Source organism: Blennius ocellaris (genome assembly GCF_963422515.1).
Source record: "Blennius ocellaris genome assembly, chromosome: 6".
In the NCBI taxonomy this organism is placed as follows: Eukaryota; Metazoa; Chordata; class Actinopteri; order Blenniiformes; family Blenniidae; genus Blennius; species Blennius ocellaris.
Genome location: NC_137655.1, coordinates 23,678,296 through 23,700,787, shown reverse-complemented (window position 1 = coordinate 23,700,787; position 22,492 = coordinate 23,678,296). Strand labels below are relative to the sequence as shown.

Sequence of the window (22,492 nt, the reverse complement as noted above, 5' to 3'; positions counted from 1 at the left end):
TTGTTTCTCCACGCGAGTTTATTGTTTATTACATGATTGACCACAATGGTTTTGTAGGTGTGGCATAAAAAACACACACACACACACACACACACACACACACACACACACACACACACACACACACACACACACACACACACACACACACACACACACACACACACACACACACACACACACACACACACACACACACACACACACACACACACACACACACACACACGAACAAATGTTGTGGGGTCTTCAGAGAGCGAAGCTTCGTCTGCTGGACTGAAGACTGACAAGAGCAGTGATGTCAGTGGTCCAGTGTCTCTTCAGCAGGAAGTAGGGAGGACACCACGCTGCAGTGCTCCTCACAAGGGCTGAGCACCAGCTGGGGGACACCGGGCTGCAGCGGCTGCAGCAAGTCCTGCAGGAGGAGACGCTGATTTCAAGAGCAGAACATGTTCACACCGACACATTCACTTCTCCAGCAGAACACGTTCACACCGACAGTGACTTCTTGAGCAGCAGGTTGACGGTTCAGTAGTCTCAGTGGTCTATAGAACATCAGAATGAAGTCATTGAACTGTTTCAATAATAAAAATCTTTTAAAAGGTGAACAAGGCTATATTAATCAGCAATAAAATACAATTATCTTGTGAAGACAAAATCACATATATAATTATTCACGTCTCTCTTCAGAACATAGAGACGTGTATCGCAAACATCTATGCCTCAAATGTTAGTGACCCCCTCCTTTTATAAAAAACTTTTTCACCACCCTCTCAATACACTCTGATAAAACACTTATAGTGGGAGGGGACCTCAACATCGCCCTCAATCCACAAGTCGAGAGTCATAAAGCAGCAAATACCAGACACTGGGAATCCACAGATATAGTCCAGCAGTACATGAGTGACTGTGGTCTTTGTGACATTTGGTGCACCTCTCATCCCACTTTAAAAGAATAGACCTTCTACTCAGCATTGCTCCATTCCTATTCAAGCTTAGATTACTTTCTGTTGAGTAAACCAGTGATTAAAGACACTTCGGACACTGGCAGACTTTAGTTGTCCACAATGCAGTATTTGGTAGTCCGCAATGTAGTATTTGGTAGTCCACAATGTAGTATTTAGTAGTCCACAATGTAGTATTTGGTAGTAAACAATGGTATCTAGTAGTCCACAATGTAGTATTTGGTAGTCCACAATGTAGTATTTAGTAGTCCACAATGTAGTATTTGGTAGTAAACAATGGTATCTAGTAGTCCACAATGTAGTATTTGGTAGTCCACAATGTAGTATTTAGTAGTCCACAATGTAGTATTTGGTAGTCCACAATGTAGTATTTAGTAGTCCACAATGTAGTATTTGGTAGTAAACAATGGTATCTAGTAGTCCACAATGTAGTATTTGGTAGTAAACAATGTAGTATTTGGTAGTAAACAATGTAGTATTTAGTAGTCCACAATGTAGTATTTGGTAGTCCACAATGTAGTATTTAGTAGTCCACAATGTAGTATTTGGTAGTAAACAATGTAGTATTTAGTAGTCCACAATGTAGTATTTGGTAGTAAACAATGTAGTATTTAGTAGTCCACAATGTAGTATTTGGTAGTCCACAATGTAGTATTTGGTAGTAAACAATGTAGTATTTAGTAGTCCACAATGTAGTATTTGGTAGTAAACAATGGTATCTAGTAGTCCACAATGTAGTATTTGGTAGTCCAAAATGTAGTATTTGGTAGTAAACAATGTAGTATTTAGTAGTCCACAATGTAGTATTTGGTAGTCCACAATGTAGTATTTGGTAGTCCACAATGTAGTATTTGGTAGTCCACAATGTAGTATTTAGTAGTCCACAATGTAGTATTTGGTAGTCCACAATGTAGTATTTAGTAGTCCACAATGTAGTATTTGGTAGTCCACAATGTAGTATTTGGTAGTAAACAATGTAGTATTTAGTAGTCCACAATGTAGTATTTGGTAGTCCACAATGTAGTATTTGGTAGTCCACAATGTAGTATTTGCTAGTAAACAATGTAGTATTTAGTAGTCCACAATGTAGTATTTGGTAGTAAACAATGTAGTATTTAGTAGTCCACAATGTAGTATTTGGTAGTCCACAATGTAGTATTTGCTAGTAAACAATGTAGTATTTAGTAGTCCACAATGTAGTATTTGGTAGTAAACAATGGTATCTAGTAGTCCACAATGTAGTATTTGGTAGTCAAAAATGTAGTATTTGGTAGTAAACAATGTAGTATTTAGTAGTCCACAATGTAGTATTTGGTAGTAAACAATGTAGTATTTAGTAGTCCACAATGTAGTATTTGGTAGTAAACAATGTAGTATTTAGTAGTCCACAATGTAGTATTTGGTAGTCCACAATGTAGTATTTGGTAGTAAACAATGTAGTATTTAGTAGTCCACAATGTAGTATTTGGTAGTAAACAATGGTATCTAGTAGTCCACAATGTAGTATTTGGTAGTCCAAAATGTAGTATTTGGTAGTAAACAATGTAGTATTTAGTAGTCCACAATGTAGTATTTGGTAGTCCACAATGTAGTATTTGGTAGTCCACAATGTAGTATTTGGTAGTCCACAATGTAGTATTTAGTAGTCCACAATGTAGTATTTGGTAGTCCACAATGTAGTATTTAGTAGTCCACAATGTAGTATTTGGTAGTCCACAATGTAGTATTTGGTAGTAAACAATGTAGTATTTAGTAGTCCACAATGTAGTATTTGGTAGTCCACAATGTAGTATTTGGTAGTCCACAATGTAGTATTTGCTAGTAAACAATGTAGTATTTAGTAGTCCACAATGTAGTATTTGGTAGTAAACAATGTAGTATTTAGTAGTCCACAATGTAGTATTTGGTAGTCCACAATGTAGTATTTGCTAGTAAACAATGTAGTATTTAGTAGTCCACAATGTAGTATTTGGTAGTAAACAATGGTATCTAGTAGTCCACAATGTAGTATTTGGTAGTCAAAAATGTAGTATTTGGTAGTAAACAATGTAGTATTTAGTAGTCCACAATGTAGTATTTGGTAGTCCACAATGTAGTATTTGGTAGTCCACAATGTAGTATTTAGTAGTCCACAATGTAGTATTTAGTAGTACACAATGTAGTATTTAGTAGTCCACAATGTAGTATTTGGTAGTACACAATGTAGTATTTAGTAGTCCACAATGTAGTATTTAGTAGTACACAATGTAGTATTTAGTAGTCCACAATGTAGTATTTGGTAGTCCACAATGTAGTATTTGGTAGTCCACAATGTAGTATTTGGTAGTCCACAATGTAGTATTTGGTAGTCCACAATGTAGTATTTGGTAGTCCACAATGTAGAGGGGGAGGGTGTTCCTCAGTGTCTCCTCACCTCTGAGATTCTACACGGAGGCTTCAGGCAGCGCTTCATGTAGCCACGATGGAAGATGAGGACGTATGCAGTCAGAGGGACGACCAGCACCAAGAGGAGCACCACCACCACTGCTACTACCACTGCATGTGTAGAGGAGACTGCACGCACACGCACACGCACACGCACACACACACACACACACACACACTTTTATTAACGCGCACAAAGGTGAATGAAATGTCGACCTCTTCTGTGTCAAGAACTCCAAAATCCTTCAAGATTTACCGTAAGTTGTGGTAATTGTAATTAATTCAAATTGCCAATTAAGTGTTTAGTATATCTTATGACACTGATATAACTGAATTGGCTATCATTTCCTGTTAAGACAAGTGGTGCGCCGAGGTTTCTGATACAGACCAGATTAAATTTTCTACAACAATAACTATCTTCGATAATTATTAATCATTATCGATGGCCAAACTGCCAAATGCAACATAAATGGTACCTAGTGATCCTTATGATGTAAGCAATCCCAACAATGTCAGTGCTTGCTTCATGTCAGTGTTTCAAGTCAGTGACTTCCTCACCGCGCTCTGGGATGAGCTCACACTGGACACAGCTCGGCAGGCCCACTGACTTGTTGAAGATGGTGAACTCCACCCTTGCACAGTAGCGCCGCCCCTCCTCCAGACCATCCACGGTCCACGATGAAGCGGAGATAATGTGGCCCTGAGGAGAGGACCATTATATTAATCAATACACAGTGGTGCTGCCAAAATTAACACCTTCATTTTGGAGATTCATTGAAAATGTACCCAGTACGGCGGGTGCAGCAGGTGCAGCCAGTGCAGTGGGTGCAGCAGGTGCAGCCAGTGCAGTGGGTGCCAGTGCACCATTTAAACGATGGGAAATGCACAGTGCTTTACAAGGAAATAAAACATTTAAGAAATACAAAAGCTTACAAAGAAATGTATTGATGAAATAAATACCTTAAAGCCTTCAAATTAAAGAAATATATTAAAACAAGTAATGAAGAATCTTAATCTCCAGATCTTGAAGTATTTTACTGAGTGTTTCCCACAACCAGCTGCCATACGGTCACTTTGGGACCACATAGATCCTTCATTCTAGTTCAAGGTGCCAATGAGCACCTTGAGGATCAAGGATCCCCCCCCCCCCCCCCCCCCCCGACCGTCCCATCACCCTTCAGGAGTGCCACACTGATTCAGCAAAGAGCAGAGGTCTCAAACTCGGATCCTCGAGAGCCGCAGCCCTGCATGTTTTCCATGTCTCCCTACCCCGAATGTCCTGATAGTTCATCACCTCATTCAACACGGAGCCAGATAACGAGCTGCTCATTGCAATCAGCTGTGTGGAAGCAGGGAGACATGGAAAACGTGCAGGGCTGCAGCCCTCGAGGACCGGGGTTTGAGACCACTGGCATAGACTTTGGAGAGGCGGAGCTGAAGTCCCCTCCTCCTTTACAGATACCTCACTCTCTGTACATATTGACGCCATCTTCTGTTGCTCAGTGCAAACAGAAACTGAAACCTCTCCCAGCAAATAGCTCACAAGTTAGTTATTACCAGTGACATCTTGATTAACCTTCTCTCAGGATTTCTACTCAGATGTTAATCTTACTTTTGGAATAATGCACATTTGCGATCTCTCAACAGAGAGCAGCAGTTTGCAGACAGTGTATATGTTCTGAATAAACTCTTGCCGTAGTCATAAGTTCAGCGAATTTAAATACAGTCAGTGCAGTGGGTGGAAGTCAGTGCAGCCACCCTGAGCCCCCCCCCCCGACTGCAGAGCAGCAGAATACTAAGCAAAGATGGGGGACAGAATATCAAAGCAGAAAGTTTCACTGTAAAAAGTTAAGTGAATGCTTGTTGGAGAAAACAAAAGTCATTTGCACACTTTGTAAGCCCAAATTAACTACCACAGAAGTAATTCTACAGCAAACCGGCAGGTTGCCATGTTGGCTGACCTAATGCTGGAGGAAATACTGGATGGATCGATGGATAATGTTTTATTGTCATTCAATACATATGCCCGTAGGCGCATACAAGACTGAAATGTTTTCGCACAAGGCTCATAAACTAGGCTTTCAAAACGTGTCTAAAAAACAGGAACAGTAAAAGTAGAAATACACACAGTAAAAAGCTATAAAAAAAACCACATTTAAAACCGTGAATAAAGTGCCAACAGTGCAAAAGATGATAGTTATTCCACGGTATTATAATTATTACAATGGGTTATTGCATCACCCTCAGACCTGACAGCAGACTATTTAGAAGCTGTTGCAGAACCTGGTTGTTCTGTGCTTTAGGCTGCGGTTCCTCCTGCGAGAGGCCAGCATAGAGAACTGTCCATGATGTGGGGTGTGCAGTCTGACAATGTTTTGAGCCGGCGACAGACAGCATTTGGCCCCCAGGTCTTTGATGGAAGGAAGAGAGGTCCCAGTGATCTTCTCTGCTTTGCTCACCACTCTCTGGAGGCCATTCCAGTCTGCAGCTGAGCAGCTGCCACACCACAGACAGATGCCGTTGGTCAGCACACTCTCTATGGTGATATAGGACGTGGTGAGGATGCTGGAAGTCAGATGTGTCTTACTCGTCCTGCAGAGGAAGTCCAAACGCTGCTGCGCTGGCTTTGTCAGAGACAAGGTGTTCAGTGGCCAGGAAAGATTGTTGGTTTGGTCCACCCCCAGGAACTTCGTGCTTTCCACCACCTCCACTGCTGTGTTGTTAATAACCAGTGGAGAGTGGCAGGGAGGGCTCCTCCTCAAGTCAACAATCACTTCTTTTGTTTTGTTGATGTTTAGGAGTAGATTGTTTCTCCTGCACCAGTCAGCCAGATGTAGCACCTCCTCTCTGCAGGCTCAGTCACCATTGTTCTGGAACAGGCCCACCACTGTACTGTAGTGGGCCTGTAACTACGCACTGCATCATGTGCGTACTTAATGATATGGTTGATGGGGGACCTGGCAACACAGTTGCCACAGGTGTCATTAGGGTGAAGAGTAGCGGACTCAGGACGTAGCCCTGAGGAGTGCCTGTACTCAGTGTTGAAGCCCAGGAGTGCCTGCTTGTTTACCAGATGCTGGGGGATGATGGTGTTGAATGCTGAGCTGAAATCAACAAACAGCATTCGCACATTGGTGGTGTTCTCCTGTAGGTGGTTCAGGCTCAGAAGGAGTGCAGAAGAAATTGCATCCTCGGTAAGGCGATTTAGACGATAAGTAAACTAGAACTGGTCAAATGTGTGGGGGAGGTGAGAAATTACGTGCTGCTTCATCAGCCTCTCGAAGCACTTCATCTTCATAGGAGTCATTGAGGCTATGAATTGAGGATATTTTTAGGCCCTCGTATGATGGTGGCCTGCTTGAAGCATGATGATACAGCGGCCAGGGAGGTGATAAAAATGTGTCAGAACCGAAGCAAGCTGGTCCACACACTCCCTCAGTACTTTCCCAGGTTTTACAGCTGGGGTGGGGGGTGGGGGGTGGGGGGTGGGGGGGTGTCAGCACCTTAAATCTGCCGATACAGTTGTGAAGGTTATTCAAGAAGTCAGTGTCATCCTTGCTGGGGGCCTGGGATCCCAGGCCTGCTAAACAGGGGCACCTGGGCCCGGTGACCCTGATGGTTTAAAGGGGGTGCCATTAATGTTCTCTCACTCTCTCCTCTTCCAGGGACACCATCTCCACCTGCTGTGCAGTGAACCAGTTTTCCAATAAGTTTTGCGCACATTTAATATATAAACTTGCTAATTAATAAAAGACGCCTATTTTTATGCTTGTGTGGTCTTCCCACCTTTGTTGTGGTCCGTTTGAGCCATGGGCCGTAATAAGTGGGGACTCGTCCCAACTAAAGCTGCAATCATCTCCGAGATATTTCTTTGCAGATAATTTTGACCTGTTTTTGTGAAAGGCAGGCCCACGTGGCTTCAAGCTGCCCGGTATTAGTTATCAGTCGGGGACGTCTGCACGCAGTCTGCACTCCATTTATTCATGATGCGTATGTGTCCATAGCAGGTAGCGAACAGCGCGTGCCCATAAAAGTTCTGCAGGACACAGGCGCAAAACATTCGTTCATCGTGGCCTCAGTGTTGCCATTTTCCTCAGATACTGACACAGGAGACTTTGTGTTGATGCATGGTGTGGAGCTTTGGGTGATCCGAGTTCCCAGGCATTGTTATTCTTGACTGCAAGTTTGTGTGTGGCCCTGTTGTTGTCGGAGTGTGTCCTACTCTCTGGTGTGTCACTGATCTTGGGAAATGACTTGGAGGAACCTCCAGTAAGCCAGCACTCTGAGAACGTAGTACGCATGGCGCCTAATCCATCCACTGGGAGCAGGTTGGGATTCACTGTCTTGCTCAATGACATGCAGACAGGCAGAAATGGGAATCCAACCTTCAACCTTGCGATTGTACGATTATGTGTAGACCATGCTGGAATGACCGAGACACAGAACAGAACCAACTTGCCTCGCTTTGCTGCATGGACCTCAACGCAACTGATGTCAGGACTCACCTGGAGCGACGCCCCCTCCTGGCCAAAGTAAATTCTGTGGGTGGCGTGTGCAGCATATTCCTGAAACAAACTGTGACTCTTAGTCAGGTGAACCGTCAGGGAGCCAGGCCGGGCGCTCAGCCTCACCTCCGGCGTGCAGGAGTCACCTGAGCAGCACAGGAAATGGAGAGAGGAGTGTTCAGCCTGGGCTCACTCACAGAACCACTGACAGCAACATACAGAGCAGAGCAGAAGGGAAGCCTGTCAGCTCCTGCTCTCCGTGCGTCCACTCAGCGTCTGTATGGAGGAAATGCAGATGATGGCGGAGTGACAGTCAGAAAGAGCTGTCATATTGTAACAAACACTTTGTTCCTGTACATCCACTCACACCAGCAGAAACACCACTGACTGTGTGGAGAGTGGGTCCCAGAGACAAATACTGAGAACAGCATCCCAATGTCTGTCTCTGGGACACTGGGAAGAGCTCCAGTCAGAGTAGAGGTGGACACTGGGAACTGCTCTGATCCTCTTTCATGACATTGGACTTTTGGCAGCACTGCTGAAGAATCTTCCCAGAGCACGTGATCGTATACATAACAACTGATTCACTGCATGAATGAACAAGAGGATGCTTGACAATAACTTGAGAATGATGTATGAATGAATGAAAGACAAGTGAATGACAATGAAAGGTGGCCTGTGTCAGGAAGGGTTGAATCAGCATCCCATGACTCAGCAAAGTCAACAGTATGAAGAGCAACAGGGAATGTGGAGAGAACGAGGTAGAGGGGGCAGAGGTCATAGTAGGCCAAGGAATGGAGGAGGCCGGAGAGTGTGGCCTGTTAATTGGTCTGATGGACGCAGCACTTGGGTGGATTACAGACGCTGGAGGAGAGCAGTGAGACGACAAGGGAGGTTTAATTAGAGAAAAGGCTGAAGAATGAATGCAAGCAAGAAGCTAATGCCTGCTTAGCCTATACGTTTCAGAGTGAACGTATTATTAAGCATTAGAATTTTAGGTGTTACGTGTGTAATGTTTAGAATGATAAGGTTTAAATGTGTGAGGTTCAACATGATTACTATAGAGGTGAAAATGTTTAAGACGGAGCTCTCATGGTGCAATGAGTGATTGCTGTATGGCTGGGATAAAAATAGACATGGTTAGTTACGACACATACACACACAGTGAAAAAAAGGGGAAGTGCACAAGATGAAGCTGAAGGAATTGCAATTTATTACATTTAAGTTGTCAATAAGTAATGTTTAACATTTTTAAGTTTAGAAGGAGCAAAGTTGAACATTTTCAGATTTGAATGTATAATGGTTGACATTATAAAATGAATGTGCGTATTTTTGCTGTGTTCACTGAGAAAGGTAGATTAGAAAACTATCAGGAAGGGAGAGGCTGAAGATTAAAACCGATTATTAGATTTAGGTTTCCAATGAGTAATGTTTAACATTGCACGGTTTAATTGAGTGATGTTTGACATGTTATGGTTTAATGTATGATCTTTGAATATTTCAACTGGTTCAATGCAGAACTCTGTGAAGGTAGATTACATAAGAAAGAATAAGAAAGTTACATAAACATAAGAAACACAGGTCCGGGCATACTGAGGTAGTTGCACCAGCTGGCCAGTAGGAAATTGCATGCGTCCTACTCTGGGTGCGGGACACAAGCATATGCAGGATTAACTAAAAAAAAAAACCCGATGGGAAAATTTGAGCACCAAAAAATTAATTGTGCAAGCACACTAATAGCATTTTGAGGAAATATTTAAATTGCGCAAAGAAAAACTTGAGATTGCACGCTCAAAAATCATTTCTGCGCTCAGATTCTTCCTCTGCGCGCTCAACCTCTCTCTCTCTCACTCGCTCAAATCTCTCCACGTCCGCGCTCAAGTTCTGCTGGGATGGACGGACGGACGGATGGATGGATGGATGGGTGAAGTTTTCGAAGCTACTCCCTCCCATACACCATCTGATGGGTCTCAGTAATGGTCTGCATTACGGTCGAGGGTGTCCAGTGTCTGGACGGATAACCAATCACATCCTCCAACTCGGCGCCAGTCAGATTTTTGGGTTGACCCGTTGACTTTGTGGTTCAATAACCTTCAGGATCTCTTAATGACCGTCTCACAGCATCCAGCCCCAGTATCAGGGCACATTGTGAGACCTTGCTGCTGCCATTCAAACATGATACTTCGTTCAAAACCAGAGAGCTTTCTTCTTAGGCCATCATGAAGCACTAACAGTGTGAGGAATTGACAGCAAATGACCTGGACGTCTTTCTGGAGATTTGGGCTTTTAAAGGCTGTGGTCTTAAAGTTTTGATCAGCTGATGAACGGCCTGTTTCACTTAAATTGTTGTTTTCAATATATTGCCTGCTTGAAATGTATCGTCTCTTGCTCCCATTTCTTCTTTTGTATATTGAAGCTCTACTGAAAACCTTCTGAAGATCTGACAGCACAAAATGTGAATGTGTGTGGCTCTGTCTGCAAAACATGTAATATCAAGCCTTGCTTCCAACTGCGCAACATGTGCCAGTACGGTATGGCACACTACGGTACAGCATAGTACAGTACACTACGTTACAGTACGCTACATCACAGCAAGGTACGGTATGCTACGGCATACTACAGTACGCTGTGTCAAGTTACAGTACAGTACGTTACAGCAAAGTATGGTATGCTACAGTACGATAAGTTACGTGATGTTACTACATGTTACAGTACAGAACGTTATGGCACATGACTTTATGTTTTTCCACTGACAGAAGTTGTAGATGGTACTGAACATAGTAAAGTACCGTAGACAGTTAAAATTTTTGGTAAGCCCCTTTGTAGAGGTAGCTAGCACAATGGTACAGTTCCATGAAGAGGAGCTACAGTGCAGTGGTTTGCTGATTGGCAGCGACGACCTTCACTCTGGACAAACAGTAACATTTAAATATTTTATCTGTTATATAAATCGTCCGTTGTCATTTACATGTGTCGCTTCGCACTCAATGGTTGTTTAGTTAACAGGTTTATTGAAATGTCGGCGCACCAGTCTTTTAGCGAGGTGCCGATACTTCTCTCAGTAAAAGAAGAGGAGCCTGTCTGAAGGAAATTCCTCATCACACTCAAACAAACATGTATTTTCATCATTCAAATTTGGTGGAACATCCACGGTTTGTTGACATCTTAGTGAAAGACCCTTTCTTTGAGAAAGTCGGGCTTTTTTCCCCCCAACCTGTTCTAGTCAAATGTTGACATTTTGGCTGGAGCTGCCACCACGCCATCTTTGACTTCATCTTGGGAAACCTGCCGAAAGGGTTTCTGGGATATCAGTCAAGAAACAAACAGTTTAACCCTCTGGGGCCGATTGACGCTCTGCAGCGTCAAAATCACATGACCGTTTGAAAAGGCAGTAGTGTCACAGCACAGCGTCATCTGGTCCAGTGTTTCAATCCGTGTCGAAAGTGCAGATATAAAACTACAAGCTCGTTTTTAAATGATGTTGATCGCCCAAATAAAAGCGGAGATATGAGGAAAACTGTGTCCGTGTTTTTCCGCGACATTTTAGTGCGCGTCAGGTGTAGAAGAGCGGTCAGGAGTGAAAGTGGAAGTAACGGAGCAGCAAAGAAAAACAACACTTGTATTGTGCCAGTATACCTTTCACTCATTGGTTGAGAAGAAGAGCCCATGTCCAATCAAAAGTTTCCATAGTGGGAGGTGTCATTTTGTTTAGTTCACCCGTGAAAAAGTAAACAGAGAGACGGAGACAGCGAGAGTGAGTTGAGATTTATATCAGAGAAAAAGCGACTATTATCATGATTTGACCATGTAGTGAGGGTGTAGTGAGTGTGTAGTGAGTGTGTAGTTAGTGTGTAGTGAGTCAGATTAGTGTTTTTTAGTTTCAAGTGAACTCTTTTTTTTTTTTTTATATCAAAACAATGACGCGCCTTATGAACGTCAATCAGGCGCTCCGGCTTTTTTTTTTTTTTTGAAGGAGCAGAGCATCGAGTCTGACACTGAGTTTGAGAGTGATTCTGATGACAATATTGAACACCTCATCTTATTTTTGTTAGAGAGGAGACAGGTGTCCCCCAGACCAGGAGACGTGTCCCCCACCCTGTCCCCATCATTCCAGCTCCACCACAACAGCCAAAGGCTAAAATGTAAACATTGCCTGCAGGAACACAAGAAAAGGAAAAACACTTCATGGAAATGCCATGTGTGATGTGTCCCTCTGTGTTGTGTTGGACAGAATCTGTTTTTTTGAGTGGCACAAATAATTTGTCTTCACCTGACATTATATGTGTGACCTTTTGCAAATAGTTTTACAAAAACGCCTGAGGCAGTGCTTCTATTTCACTGTAAATATCTGTATATAATTGTTTTTTCAGTCCTGTTTTGATACATTTTAGTTAATTATAGTTTAGATTTACTTTACAAGTAAACAAAATGATTCGTTAACCATGTCTGTGAATTTTATAGTCAATAAATCTATGTTTTTACCACCCGAATTTGTAATTTTATGGTGTTTTTAGATCCACTGTTTTAATACAGTATGCCAAAGTGATGAAAATACTTCAGAAATGCATTTATGAGGTTGTCCTGAACAAAATGACACCAAAAAAGGCAAGGTTTAAGAATTTTATATCTGAGATATAAAGGAAAAATCAATTGTAGTGAAAAACGGCACAAAATGCTTCAGGCCCCAGAGGGTTAATGGAGACAAATTCTTGTTTGTCTGTAAACATATGAACTTTGATGTAATGGATTTGGGAAACTGCAAGTTGAAATGAGTGGTGATGGTCTGGTTTTGGTGTGTCATTTAGTCTTTGTGCAGAAGTCACAGCTTTTATGGGAAGTAGATCTTAAAGATTTTTTTTCTTGTTGAGGAACTTTAAACTGTACTCTATGTGGTGGGACCGCGCAACAGATTTGGGCCTGGGTGCACTTTGCCTTACCATACCATACTGTAATGTATCATACTGCACCGTACTTCACCATGTGCCATACCGTACAGGAACATACTGTACCATACTGTACCGTGTCATACTGTACTGTACCATACCATACCAACCAAGGCTCTTGTTCCCAGTAATCCGATATGTAATGAGATGTAAATGTCATCATATATGTGAGGACTGGGAGTTGATATTCCATGTATGGCAGAGGAGTGTCATCTCAGGAGACACTGAGGAGTTATAAAAAAACTGCACTGGAGGAGTGGGAGATAGCAGGCAAATAGCCGGCCATCGTTACAGACATGGCCTCCAATGTGAGCAGCGCAGCTAGACGGTATGATCATACATGTGTAATCCCTAAAAAAAACAGAGTTTTATGTGTCATGTCCTGTACGATTCCCTGAAAAAAGATCCATGTATGCAACATGTGTTCTGAGGTGAAGTTCACTCACCGTGGACGCTGCAGGCCTGGCTTGGTTTGGAGATCAGCTCCCGTGTCTGTGCTTGCACTTGCAGCTTGACACAGCCGTGCTCAGCCTGAGCTCTGGTGAAGCCGACGTCACACCAAAGTGAAGGAGTCTGATTGCAAGCTGGTACGACTTCCCATTCATCTTTATCAGTGGGTCTTTTAAAGCTGAGGGGCAAAGAGCAGACGCTTTATTTTCACAAACTAATGAGGAAAACAACTCCTGCCATCACTGTCTTCTTTCTATACAATGTCAGGATGTGTGTGGCACTGGCCCCACTAGGGATAGGTACCATTCACATTTGAACGATACCGCTGCTCAACAGGCTATACATATCTTTATATAAACAAATATAGCAAAACGACATTCAACTGTTTGACTGCATGGTAACACAGCAGTTGCTTCACAGATTGCTTCTACATGAAAACCCTGAACTACAACGACAGTGTTTTTCCTTAATAATGCTCAAATTAAAACCCAGCTTTACGTCCTCCCATTTCCGCTCTGGAAACGTTGTAATGATGGATTTGTGACAGCAGATTGTAGCTCTGTGGCGGTAGATCTGAAGCTGTCAAATTCTGCAGTCTTCAGCCTGGAGAAACATCTAGTGCTTCACCAGCAGCTTCCTCAGATTAGAAGAATTCCCGCTGCAAGCCCCACACTTTGTGTCACAAATACTGCAGTGAGCGTAAACTGCATCGCATTTCGAAAAGTGGAGCTGTACTTTTGAACGTTTTCTCTGTGCCAAGCTTGCTCTGTTGCCTGAACTCGCTACTACTGACATCATTAGTTGGGATTAGGGATGAGCGAGTACACCACTATCTGCAGGGCCGCCCCTGGCCAAGTGGGGGCCCTAAGCAGGGTTTTATTTTGGGGGCCCCCTTCCAATAACATAATAATAATAATAATAATAATAATAAATTACAATTGCTAACGAATCAAATGAACAGCCTCTATCAACAGTGGAACAATAACTTTACAGATGCACACGTCTGAAGAAACTTTGTGGCATAAACAGTTTATGCCACAACGTTTTTTCTTTTTTATTTCAACAACATCCCCACCTTCAAGTGAAGCACGAGCCTCTGACTGTTTGGACTTTTTCTTTCTTTTGCTAGCTCACGAATCGTATTGACGTTTGGAAGCCATCTCTCTCTCTCTCTCTCTCTCTCTCTGTCTCTCTCTCTCTCTCTACTCTCTACCTGTAAACAACTGCCTGCCGGCCCGTCTGACCGCTGATTGGTCAGATGGTGACGCTTCGCGCTTTCAATCATTGCGTCTCTTTTTTTTCTCTCTCTCTCTCCTGCCTCGGGCTGACTTGGTGGCGGTGTTCTACGCGCCTCTCGGCAAAATGCACGCGCATCCTTTGTGCATTTGCAGAGAATGATGATACTTTATTGATCCCGAGGGAAATTCAATTCACTTGCGCAAAATGGGGGCCCCCATGGATCGCGGGGCCCTACGCACAGTGCGTGTTCTGCGTGTAGGGAGGGGCGGGCCTGACTATCTGTATCTGTATCTGCATCTGTTCAACCATCTAAATGATCTGTATCCGTAGCCGTACTCGTATTGGGCAGGGCCTAAACCGGAAATGGGCGTGGCTCAATTGAAACTGGGTGGGGCTTAAATCTGTACATTAATTTAAGTCTGAAATTGATATGGATTGATCAGTAGTTGCTTTATTTCTTGTTTATTTGAAAACTATTTACAGAACAGGCTTAGAATTGAGATTCAATGTTGTGTATATATATATATATATATATATATATATAAACAAACCATATACTATATACAGTATATATAGGTTAATTTGTAACATTTATAATATATTTATTTTTTATGAACAGCCATATACAATAAACATTAATATAGGCCACTTTGTGTGTAAGTAGTCTGTAAGACATTATTTTTTAATGATCTGTGTGAACCTGGTGATTCATGTAAACATCCAGTGGTGGCAAACAGGGAAATAATATGTCAGCCTTGTTCACTGTATTCTTCTCAAAAGCACCGCATTCAGTACGAGCAAAGTTTTCCAACTGACTTTACACCACCAGCCAAATGAAGCGCAAGCAGATGGTAAAAAAAAAAAAAAAACCCGACCAGAGTGGAGGCAATGACCAATGCGATACAAGCCATTTTCAGCTGTCTTGTCAAATTCACCAAGTACGTTACGAAACAAGCCCACTAGGTAACTTTAAATATCATACAAACCGAAATAGAGGTGAGCTGAAGAAAAACTAAGGAGTACTGAAGAGAGCAACGTGAGCACAGAGAGACATGAGACCGGTTTTAAGAGGATATTAACCAGACCGAGGGCATTATTATCGGTAATGTCCGACTGTCCAACGTATTGTATAATGTACATCGAATTAGTTGAATCCAAAAACCTAGGTATGGCAGGGATAGATCTTAATTTTTTTCCCCCACGAGTCGAGCGGACTAGTGAGCCATGGATTGCACTAGTCCTGCACCCAGTGAAATACGTATATATCGTTAAACAAAAACAGTTTCACGTTATATTAAAATTACGATCAGAGAAATAATAGATTTTTTTTAAAATGCTCCATTTTGTGTTGCAGGTGCATCAAAAACTGGAAAAACGGCTCAGGATGTAGTCACCCCCCCCGTCTCCCTCATCACCTGCCTGCTGCTGGGGGGTTACATTGGCTTTTGCACTATTGCTTAGGCAATGGCTTCTGCACATCATGCAACAACAGCTTGAAGTTCTGCAGTTGTGATAATTTTATATGCAATCGAGAATACTAGAGAATTAATGACTAGATTTAGGCCAAAAATGTATTGTAATATACATTAAATTATATTATTCAGTGACCAGAGAACAGCAATAAAAAGACACAAAACGGACGCATGCTAGAGTTCAGTAATGTCGAACACAAACTGACAAAATGAGTATCCAGTTTGTTATCACTAAAATACTTTGAAAACAAACATTGAAGAACAATTCATGAACATTGAAATGTTCTTGTTTCAGGTGTCTGATCGAGGAACAGCTTCAGGAACTTGCTCACATACATTGCAGTTATGGAAGCACCGATCCACGTTTTTTCACTTCCGATTCCATCCCGATACCCAAATGTGGATATCTGCTGATACTGATACTATTCTGATACCAGAGCTCTGTTTGCTTTAATATTAGTATCATAGTTGATTTTATATGAGGCAGTAATAAACTCGTCTCTACAGTAAAGTAATAAATGGAAGAATGTTTGCATGTATTCTCTCAAAAGACAACTTGAGGTTAGTACAAAGAGAGAAAAGGAAGCAGGACAAAGTATTTTAGTTCCAATGTGGGGGTCTGCATGACATCATCATCTCATAATAAACTAGTTGTATCTTTAAAAACCTCAGAATCACTTTATTATCACCTGGAGAAATTCTTCAGCAACGCAGCACAAACTGCAGTGTTTCCAGCTCTAACGCAACACAAATGATTGGGACTATTTTCAGTGACTTTAGCGCGGAGTGTGACGCAGCTTCACGGAGGTGACGTCTGGCGGCAGAGCGTCCGCCTCACTGGACAATGGCTTTACAAACATCCATGTTGACGTTTGCTTTGCGGTGTTTTGAGTGTAAAATACGTTAAAACAGCAGACATGTCATGAAAGGTTGGTTAGCTGCAATGCTAACTTCCCTAGCAGAGCAGCCAGCAGCTAACAGCAAAGCAGATGAAGCTAAATGGATCTGAGATCTCCGATCTCCAAACGTTGGATCTGAAGTCTCACGGACTGGCCACCGGAAATGTGTACTAGTCCGCAGAAATATGTACTGGTCTTGCACTGGCGTCAAGATCGACCCCTGTGTCGATGTAATGATGGTGAATTTATGTCTATTATTTACTGAAATATTAGAATTTTGTTTAGTTTTGTGGCAGACATCTTGGGTTCCATCTTTGGTACAAACCACACTGTGAAGAGTTACATTACAAAGAACAATCATGCAAAAATCTTAGACACAAAAAGCTTTGGATTACATTTTTAATGTTGTGCTTTGTTTCCAATATTTTGCTGCATTTGGTGGCCATCTTGAAATTTTGCATGGCCAGCACCTTTTTTTTGAAAAAGTGGACATCAAAGGGCATTTGTGCCAACGTATTTTTGCAGCTATCTGCTGCACTATAAAGTGAAAGTGAAACTCAAGAGAAATCAAAGCAGCACCACCTGCTGGAGGCTGTCTGCTCATTAAAGTGTGTTAACAGTTAAAACCTCTCCTGTGTCTGCTCTTACTGGTCCCCTCGTCTGAGGTTCTGCTGAACATATATTTTAGCGGCTTTGAAACAAGCCGTGCGCTATTTCTTCAGCTGTCTTTTTCCGAAAATTGATCATCCAAATGATGGCTGGAGGCTCACTACCTAAAACTGTGCACTGAAATGGAGCTGCCGCTACTTAAATTGTTTATAGCAGCCAGAATACTACCTGCATCCCCACCCCCTTATCATAGGATGTGCTCACTGGATCGGGTACCCAGTGAGTGTAGGACTCTGCTGTGAAGATGGAGACTTGCAGCGGTTGTGTATTTGCATCAATTAAAGAAACGAAAAATGGAAAAAAGACATTTGAAGGAGCGGCGGGAGCGGGGGAGAAGCAGGAACAGAGGAGGAGAAAGAGGATCCTTGGAGGAGCGCGGCGCACTGCCCCGCTTTGAAACTCAGCAGGTCCACACGGTCCACATCTCAGAGTGGAGGCAGCAGCCAATGCTGCTCTGATGCCTGGAGGACTGAGAGAGATGTTGACTCCGGTCTGGAGGTGAGCAGATTTCAACCCAGGAGAACACCAGGAGTCCAGTTGAACACTCACTCCACCAATACTCCAAAGGACCTTTTCTTGTTGTTTTTTTTTGCCACTGATACAGTAAAAACGATCTGCATAAACACCAATAAAAATGCTGCAAAAAACAAAGAGGCTGGAAGGAAATATGCATGGACTGACATAGAACCAAAGCATTTGCATAAGTTCTTCGGACTCCTGCTCTACATGTCGCTGATGTCTCTTCCCAGTATAAAAGACTTCTGGAAACAGAATCACATTCTTTCTGCACTTCTGCCCCCTAAAGTCATGCCCAGACACAGATTCTTGTCCATTATTTGGAATGTCCACCTGAGTGATCCTGAGGAGGACCTGGAAAATGACAGCAAAAAGGAACACCAGCACATGACAAACTTTTTAGAGTCATGCCTCTTTTTGATGACATAAGCTTTTACTTGCCCCGGGCGTTCGGATAAGCCTTAATGTTGAGCTCAGAGTGATAAATGAAAAATTCAGACATTAGACTGGTTTTAAGACCAGATGATCGATAATGACCGACTGTCCGATGTATTTCACGATCACTGTAGTAGTATGGCGTGGCAGCTCCAATCTTAATATTATCACATTTATTTCAGACCAAGAACAAACTTAAAGGACCCATATTATACTAAATCGACTTTTCTGTGCTTTAAGCATCATAAAAGTGCTATTTAGGGTTCATATACATCCCCAAAGTGGTTTTTTCATTGATTCCCTCAAGCTTGAGTTCACAGCGATCTTTCTCTGTTCTAACTGGTGGGGGAGCTCAACACCTTGATTCAATTTGATGACGTGGCACCACCTTGCTGACGGCACAGAGCTGGAGAAGCCCCGCCTCCAGGAAGATTGACATGCGGAGAAACCAAAACAAGACACGCCCACGAATGTACCAAGGAGCGCTATCTCAGTCTCTGCTCGCTTCACATTGAACGCTGCTGTTCTTGTTGCTGTCGATAACTGTTTTCACCATCATGTCCACTTGGAGAAAATGTGTTTTCGGGTGCAAGTATGTGTCCACACCATTTGGCTTGTTGAAAGAAGAAGCACAGCGGCGAATGTGGCTGGACTGTTTGTTTGTGAGCGACACTTCACCAAAGACTGCTTCCAGAACTACGGTACTTTGAAACTGGACTTACTCAGAAGCTCATCTTGAAACCTGCTGCTATTCCCACAATAAAAGACTCTAACGAGGCGCCGAGATTTGTAAGTACGTTACTACAACTACGACCGTGAGCTGCTGGCTACGTCACCGAGGGGGTGGGAGGAGGCGGCTGTGAGCTCATGAGAGGTGACGTCAGCTCAATCCAAGAAATAGCTATAATTTCACAAGTTTTGAGTGTTGTATACTGCATCACCCAAATTATTATCCCACACGAGCATAGGATGGAGTGTGAAACATAAAATATAGCAAAATATGGGTCCTTTAAAATAGATATTATTATTCCTTCAGATTGAGGAGAATGAAAGTTTCATTGAAATATCTTGATTATTAAAGAAAGAAGTGCTTTTATGTATAAAGTTGTGTTTTCGGGTCACAGATTTGTGCACTTTTTACCTTAAAAAAATGGCACTAATTCGTAAACTTCTTTTTGCTATAAATTCCTTATTTGTTAAGATATCTGAATGTTTTGGTGCATTTTTATTAGTTTTTTTTCCCCTGCTCTTTCTAGTGGTACCAGTTGCGTTCCATTTGGTTGACTTTTAAATTTTTCTTCACATACCTACATCGTAACCTGTTGTATTCAATTGTGTTTTCTTTATCAACCACAATATGAATCACAGCATGGAAAGTGAACTCAGGAACCCCAAAAGAAAAACACTATCGCTCTCAAGGAACAGAATGAAGTTGTTAGCATGAGCACAGCGTGTGGTCCAACCTGTGGTAGTAAACGGTGAAGTTCAAGTCCTCCTCTCCCGGAGCAGGTCTCCAGGTCAGGTGCCAGCGGTCAACGAGGACACTCTGTGGCCGTGAGGGCAGGGGGGCATCGCACAGCACTGAGAGACACACGTCCATGGACAGATAAGAACAGCTTCCTGTACCTGCCAACACCTTCAACAACCAGTTTCACTCTGCCTGGAGTCACAAAGGGTATTGTGACAGTAGACAATCTCTGAAAGCACTTTGGATTCATGTGTACCAAAGTCCCTGTGGTCATGACCCTAAAGTGACCCTTGGTGTGAAGTGTGTGTGTGGTTGTCTCTCTTTTTCTCCTGTGAGGGCCTGGAAACCCAAGCTTCTCTTCTGGATTAACTTCAGGATTAACTCTGGGATGTCAATTGAGGTAACAGAGAAATCAGGTATGAACTTGTAGTGTACTCTGCCCTGCTGGGATGGGCTCCAGCAGCCCACTACCCTGAAGAGGACAACACGGGACAGAAGATGGATGGCTAATTAACAAAACAATAAGCAAACAACAAAGAGCAGTTATTGAACAAACTTGTGAAATACCACCCTGTGCCCTTAACTTATTGTTTCTACGTCCATAAAAAAAACATTACTCCAAGAAAAATAATCTACAAAGGGATGGAGGGACACAAACAAACCCAAGTATAATCCCAAATGGTAATAATCCAGCAATAACCATCCCTGTTGTGTGTCACCCTGCAATTCATGTTCACATCAAACCTTAGATTCCACACAACAAGAATTAAATCCACCCTGTGGGGTAATGTACTCTTTAGACACCATAACTGTGATTGCACTGTGAGGGTGTGAAAGTTATCGGGAAGTTTAACGTCAGTGTGTGTGAAGCCTGTCGAATTCCTGGAAGCTCAATTAACCCCAGAGTGACCGGACAGTTGAGAAGGGTGAGTCACCTGTGAGGGTGCAGTTACCTGTGAGGACGTGCAGGTGAAGGAAAAGCCACAGCATGGTGCCGCCGCACTACACACCCCTGTCCGGAGGAGCCATCAGCCGGAAGCGTGAAGCAGGAGCCGGTCAGGACGCGGTAGAGTCCCGGTGGAATTGCGGTAGTGTCCCGGTGGAGTTACGGCAGAGTTTCGGTAGAGATACAGTGGAGATACGGTAGAGCTACGGTGGACTGAAACACAGTGGGTGAGAGTTTTCACTCCGCCAACATCGTCCTCTTCTTCTCCTTCTTTCTTGGTCTCGTTCTTCCTCTTCCAAAGGCTCCTCCTTTTTCTTCTTCTTTTGTGTTTTATGGCAGTTTGCTACCTATTGAAAGGAGCATTTCCGCCACCTAACGGGCTGTCGTTGGAACAACATCAGGCACTAAGAGGCTTGAGTTTATCCTAAATTCTTCTTATTAATTTTATTCTCTGCAGAAACCTAAATAGACTCCTCACTATCTCCTTATCTTCTGCTCTAAGTATATTAACTAAATTAAATACAATCCTTGTTTTCTCAACTTCTTTCTTTAATGTTTTTCTCTCCTCCTCATGTTTTTTTTTTTGCATTCCATCATGACATGTTGTACTGTCTCAAACAACCCACACTTTTCACATTTCCCGTCTTTATTTTTTCCTATCTTATTAAGTGTTCCATTTAGTCCAGTATGCCCAATCCTTAATCGTATCATTATTGTCTCTTTCATCCGGTTCTTTCCTATCTTTCTACCCTCACCAACCTGTTTCTGTATTGCAAAAAGATCTCTTCCGGTTTCCTGAGATTCCCAGTATTCTTGCCACCTTTTTAGTATATGTTTCTTAATTAGTGTTTTCCCTCTGCTTTGCTCAACAGAACTAACTGGAAATTCAATTATTTGCGAATTAAGAGATTGTTTCGCCAATAAGTCTACATTCTCATTTCCCTCAATTCCAACATGAGCTGGAACCCAAACAAACCTCATTCCCCCCTATTTTCTGGAAATTATATATTAAACTGTGTATTTAAAAAAAATCAGCTCCTGTTTGCAGGACTTCATTGTTAATAAGCTCGTGAGGGCTGCCCAGCTATCAGATGCTATCACTGTTCTACTTATTTCATATTCTCTTATATATTTCAATGCCATTATTATTGCTATCAACTCTACTGCATATACTGATATACAGGTGGTCTGTACATCTTTTCCTAATGTTTATTTTCCTGCTAGGAATATATACTGCTGCTCCACATCGACCTATTTGAGGGTCTTTTGATCCGTCTGTTAAAACCAGTGTCTCATTTATGTATTTGTTATCTAAATATTTCTGCCTGTTCTGCGATCACATTACTAATACATCGAAAGCTATTTACATATATGTGTTCATATTCCCAGCAGTCTCTTAAGATATTTTTGATTGGGTGAAATATTCCATGTCATTTTTCACAACTCTAGATACAAAAGTCAAAACAGTCAACACTTGTATCATAGACTGTCCAATGTTCAAAACATTGCATTGTTTATTCGTATCTTTAAAGAAAGCTTGCACTCACAGAATAATTGGTTC

The 22,492-nt window shown here is 42.4% G+C and overlaps 1 protein-coding gene across 1 annotated transcript; it reads right to left on the bottom strand.

Moving 5' to 3' along the window:
* Positions 1–21,225, bottom strand: ifngr2 (interferon gamma receptor 2). Its single transcript, XM_080497811.1, has 7 exons — positions 20,939–21,225; positions 19,981–20,098; positions 13,284–13,465; positions 7,895–8,040; positions 3,948–4,089; positions 3,379–3,518; positions 1–415 (listed from the first exon to the last, which is right to left on the bottom strand). The coding sequence occupies exons 1-7, from the start codon at positions 20,973–20,975 to the stop codon at positions 302–304; spliced, it is 879 nt and encodes a 292-aa protein (XP_080353937.1). The 5' UTR covers positions 20,976–21,225; the 3' UTR covers positions 1–301.
* Positions 21,226–22,492: the final 1,267 nt, after the last annotated feature.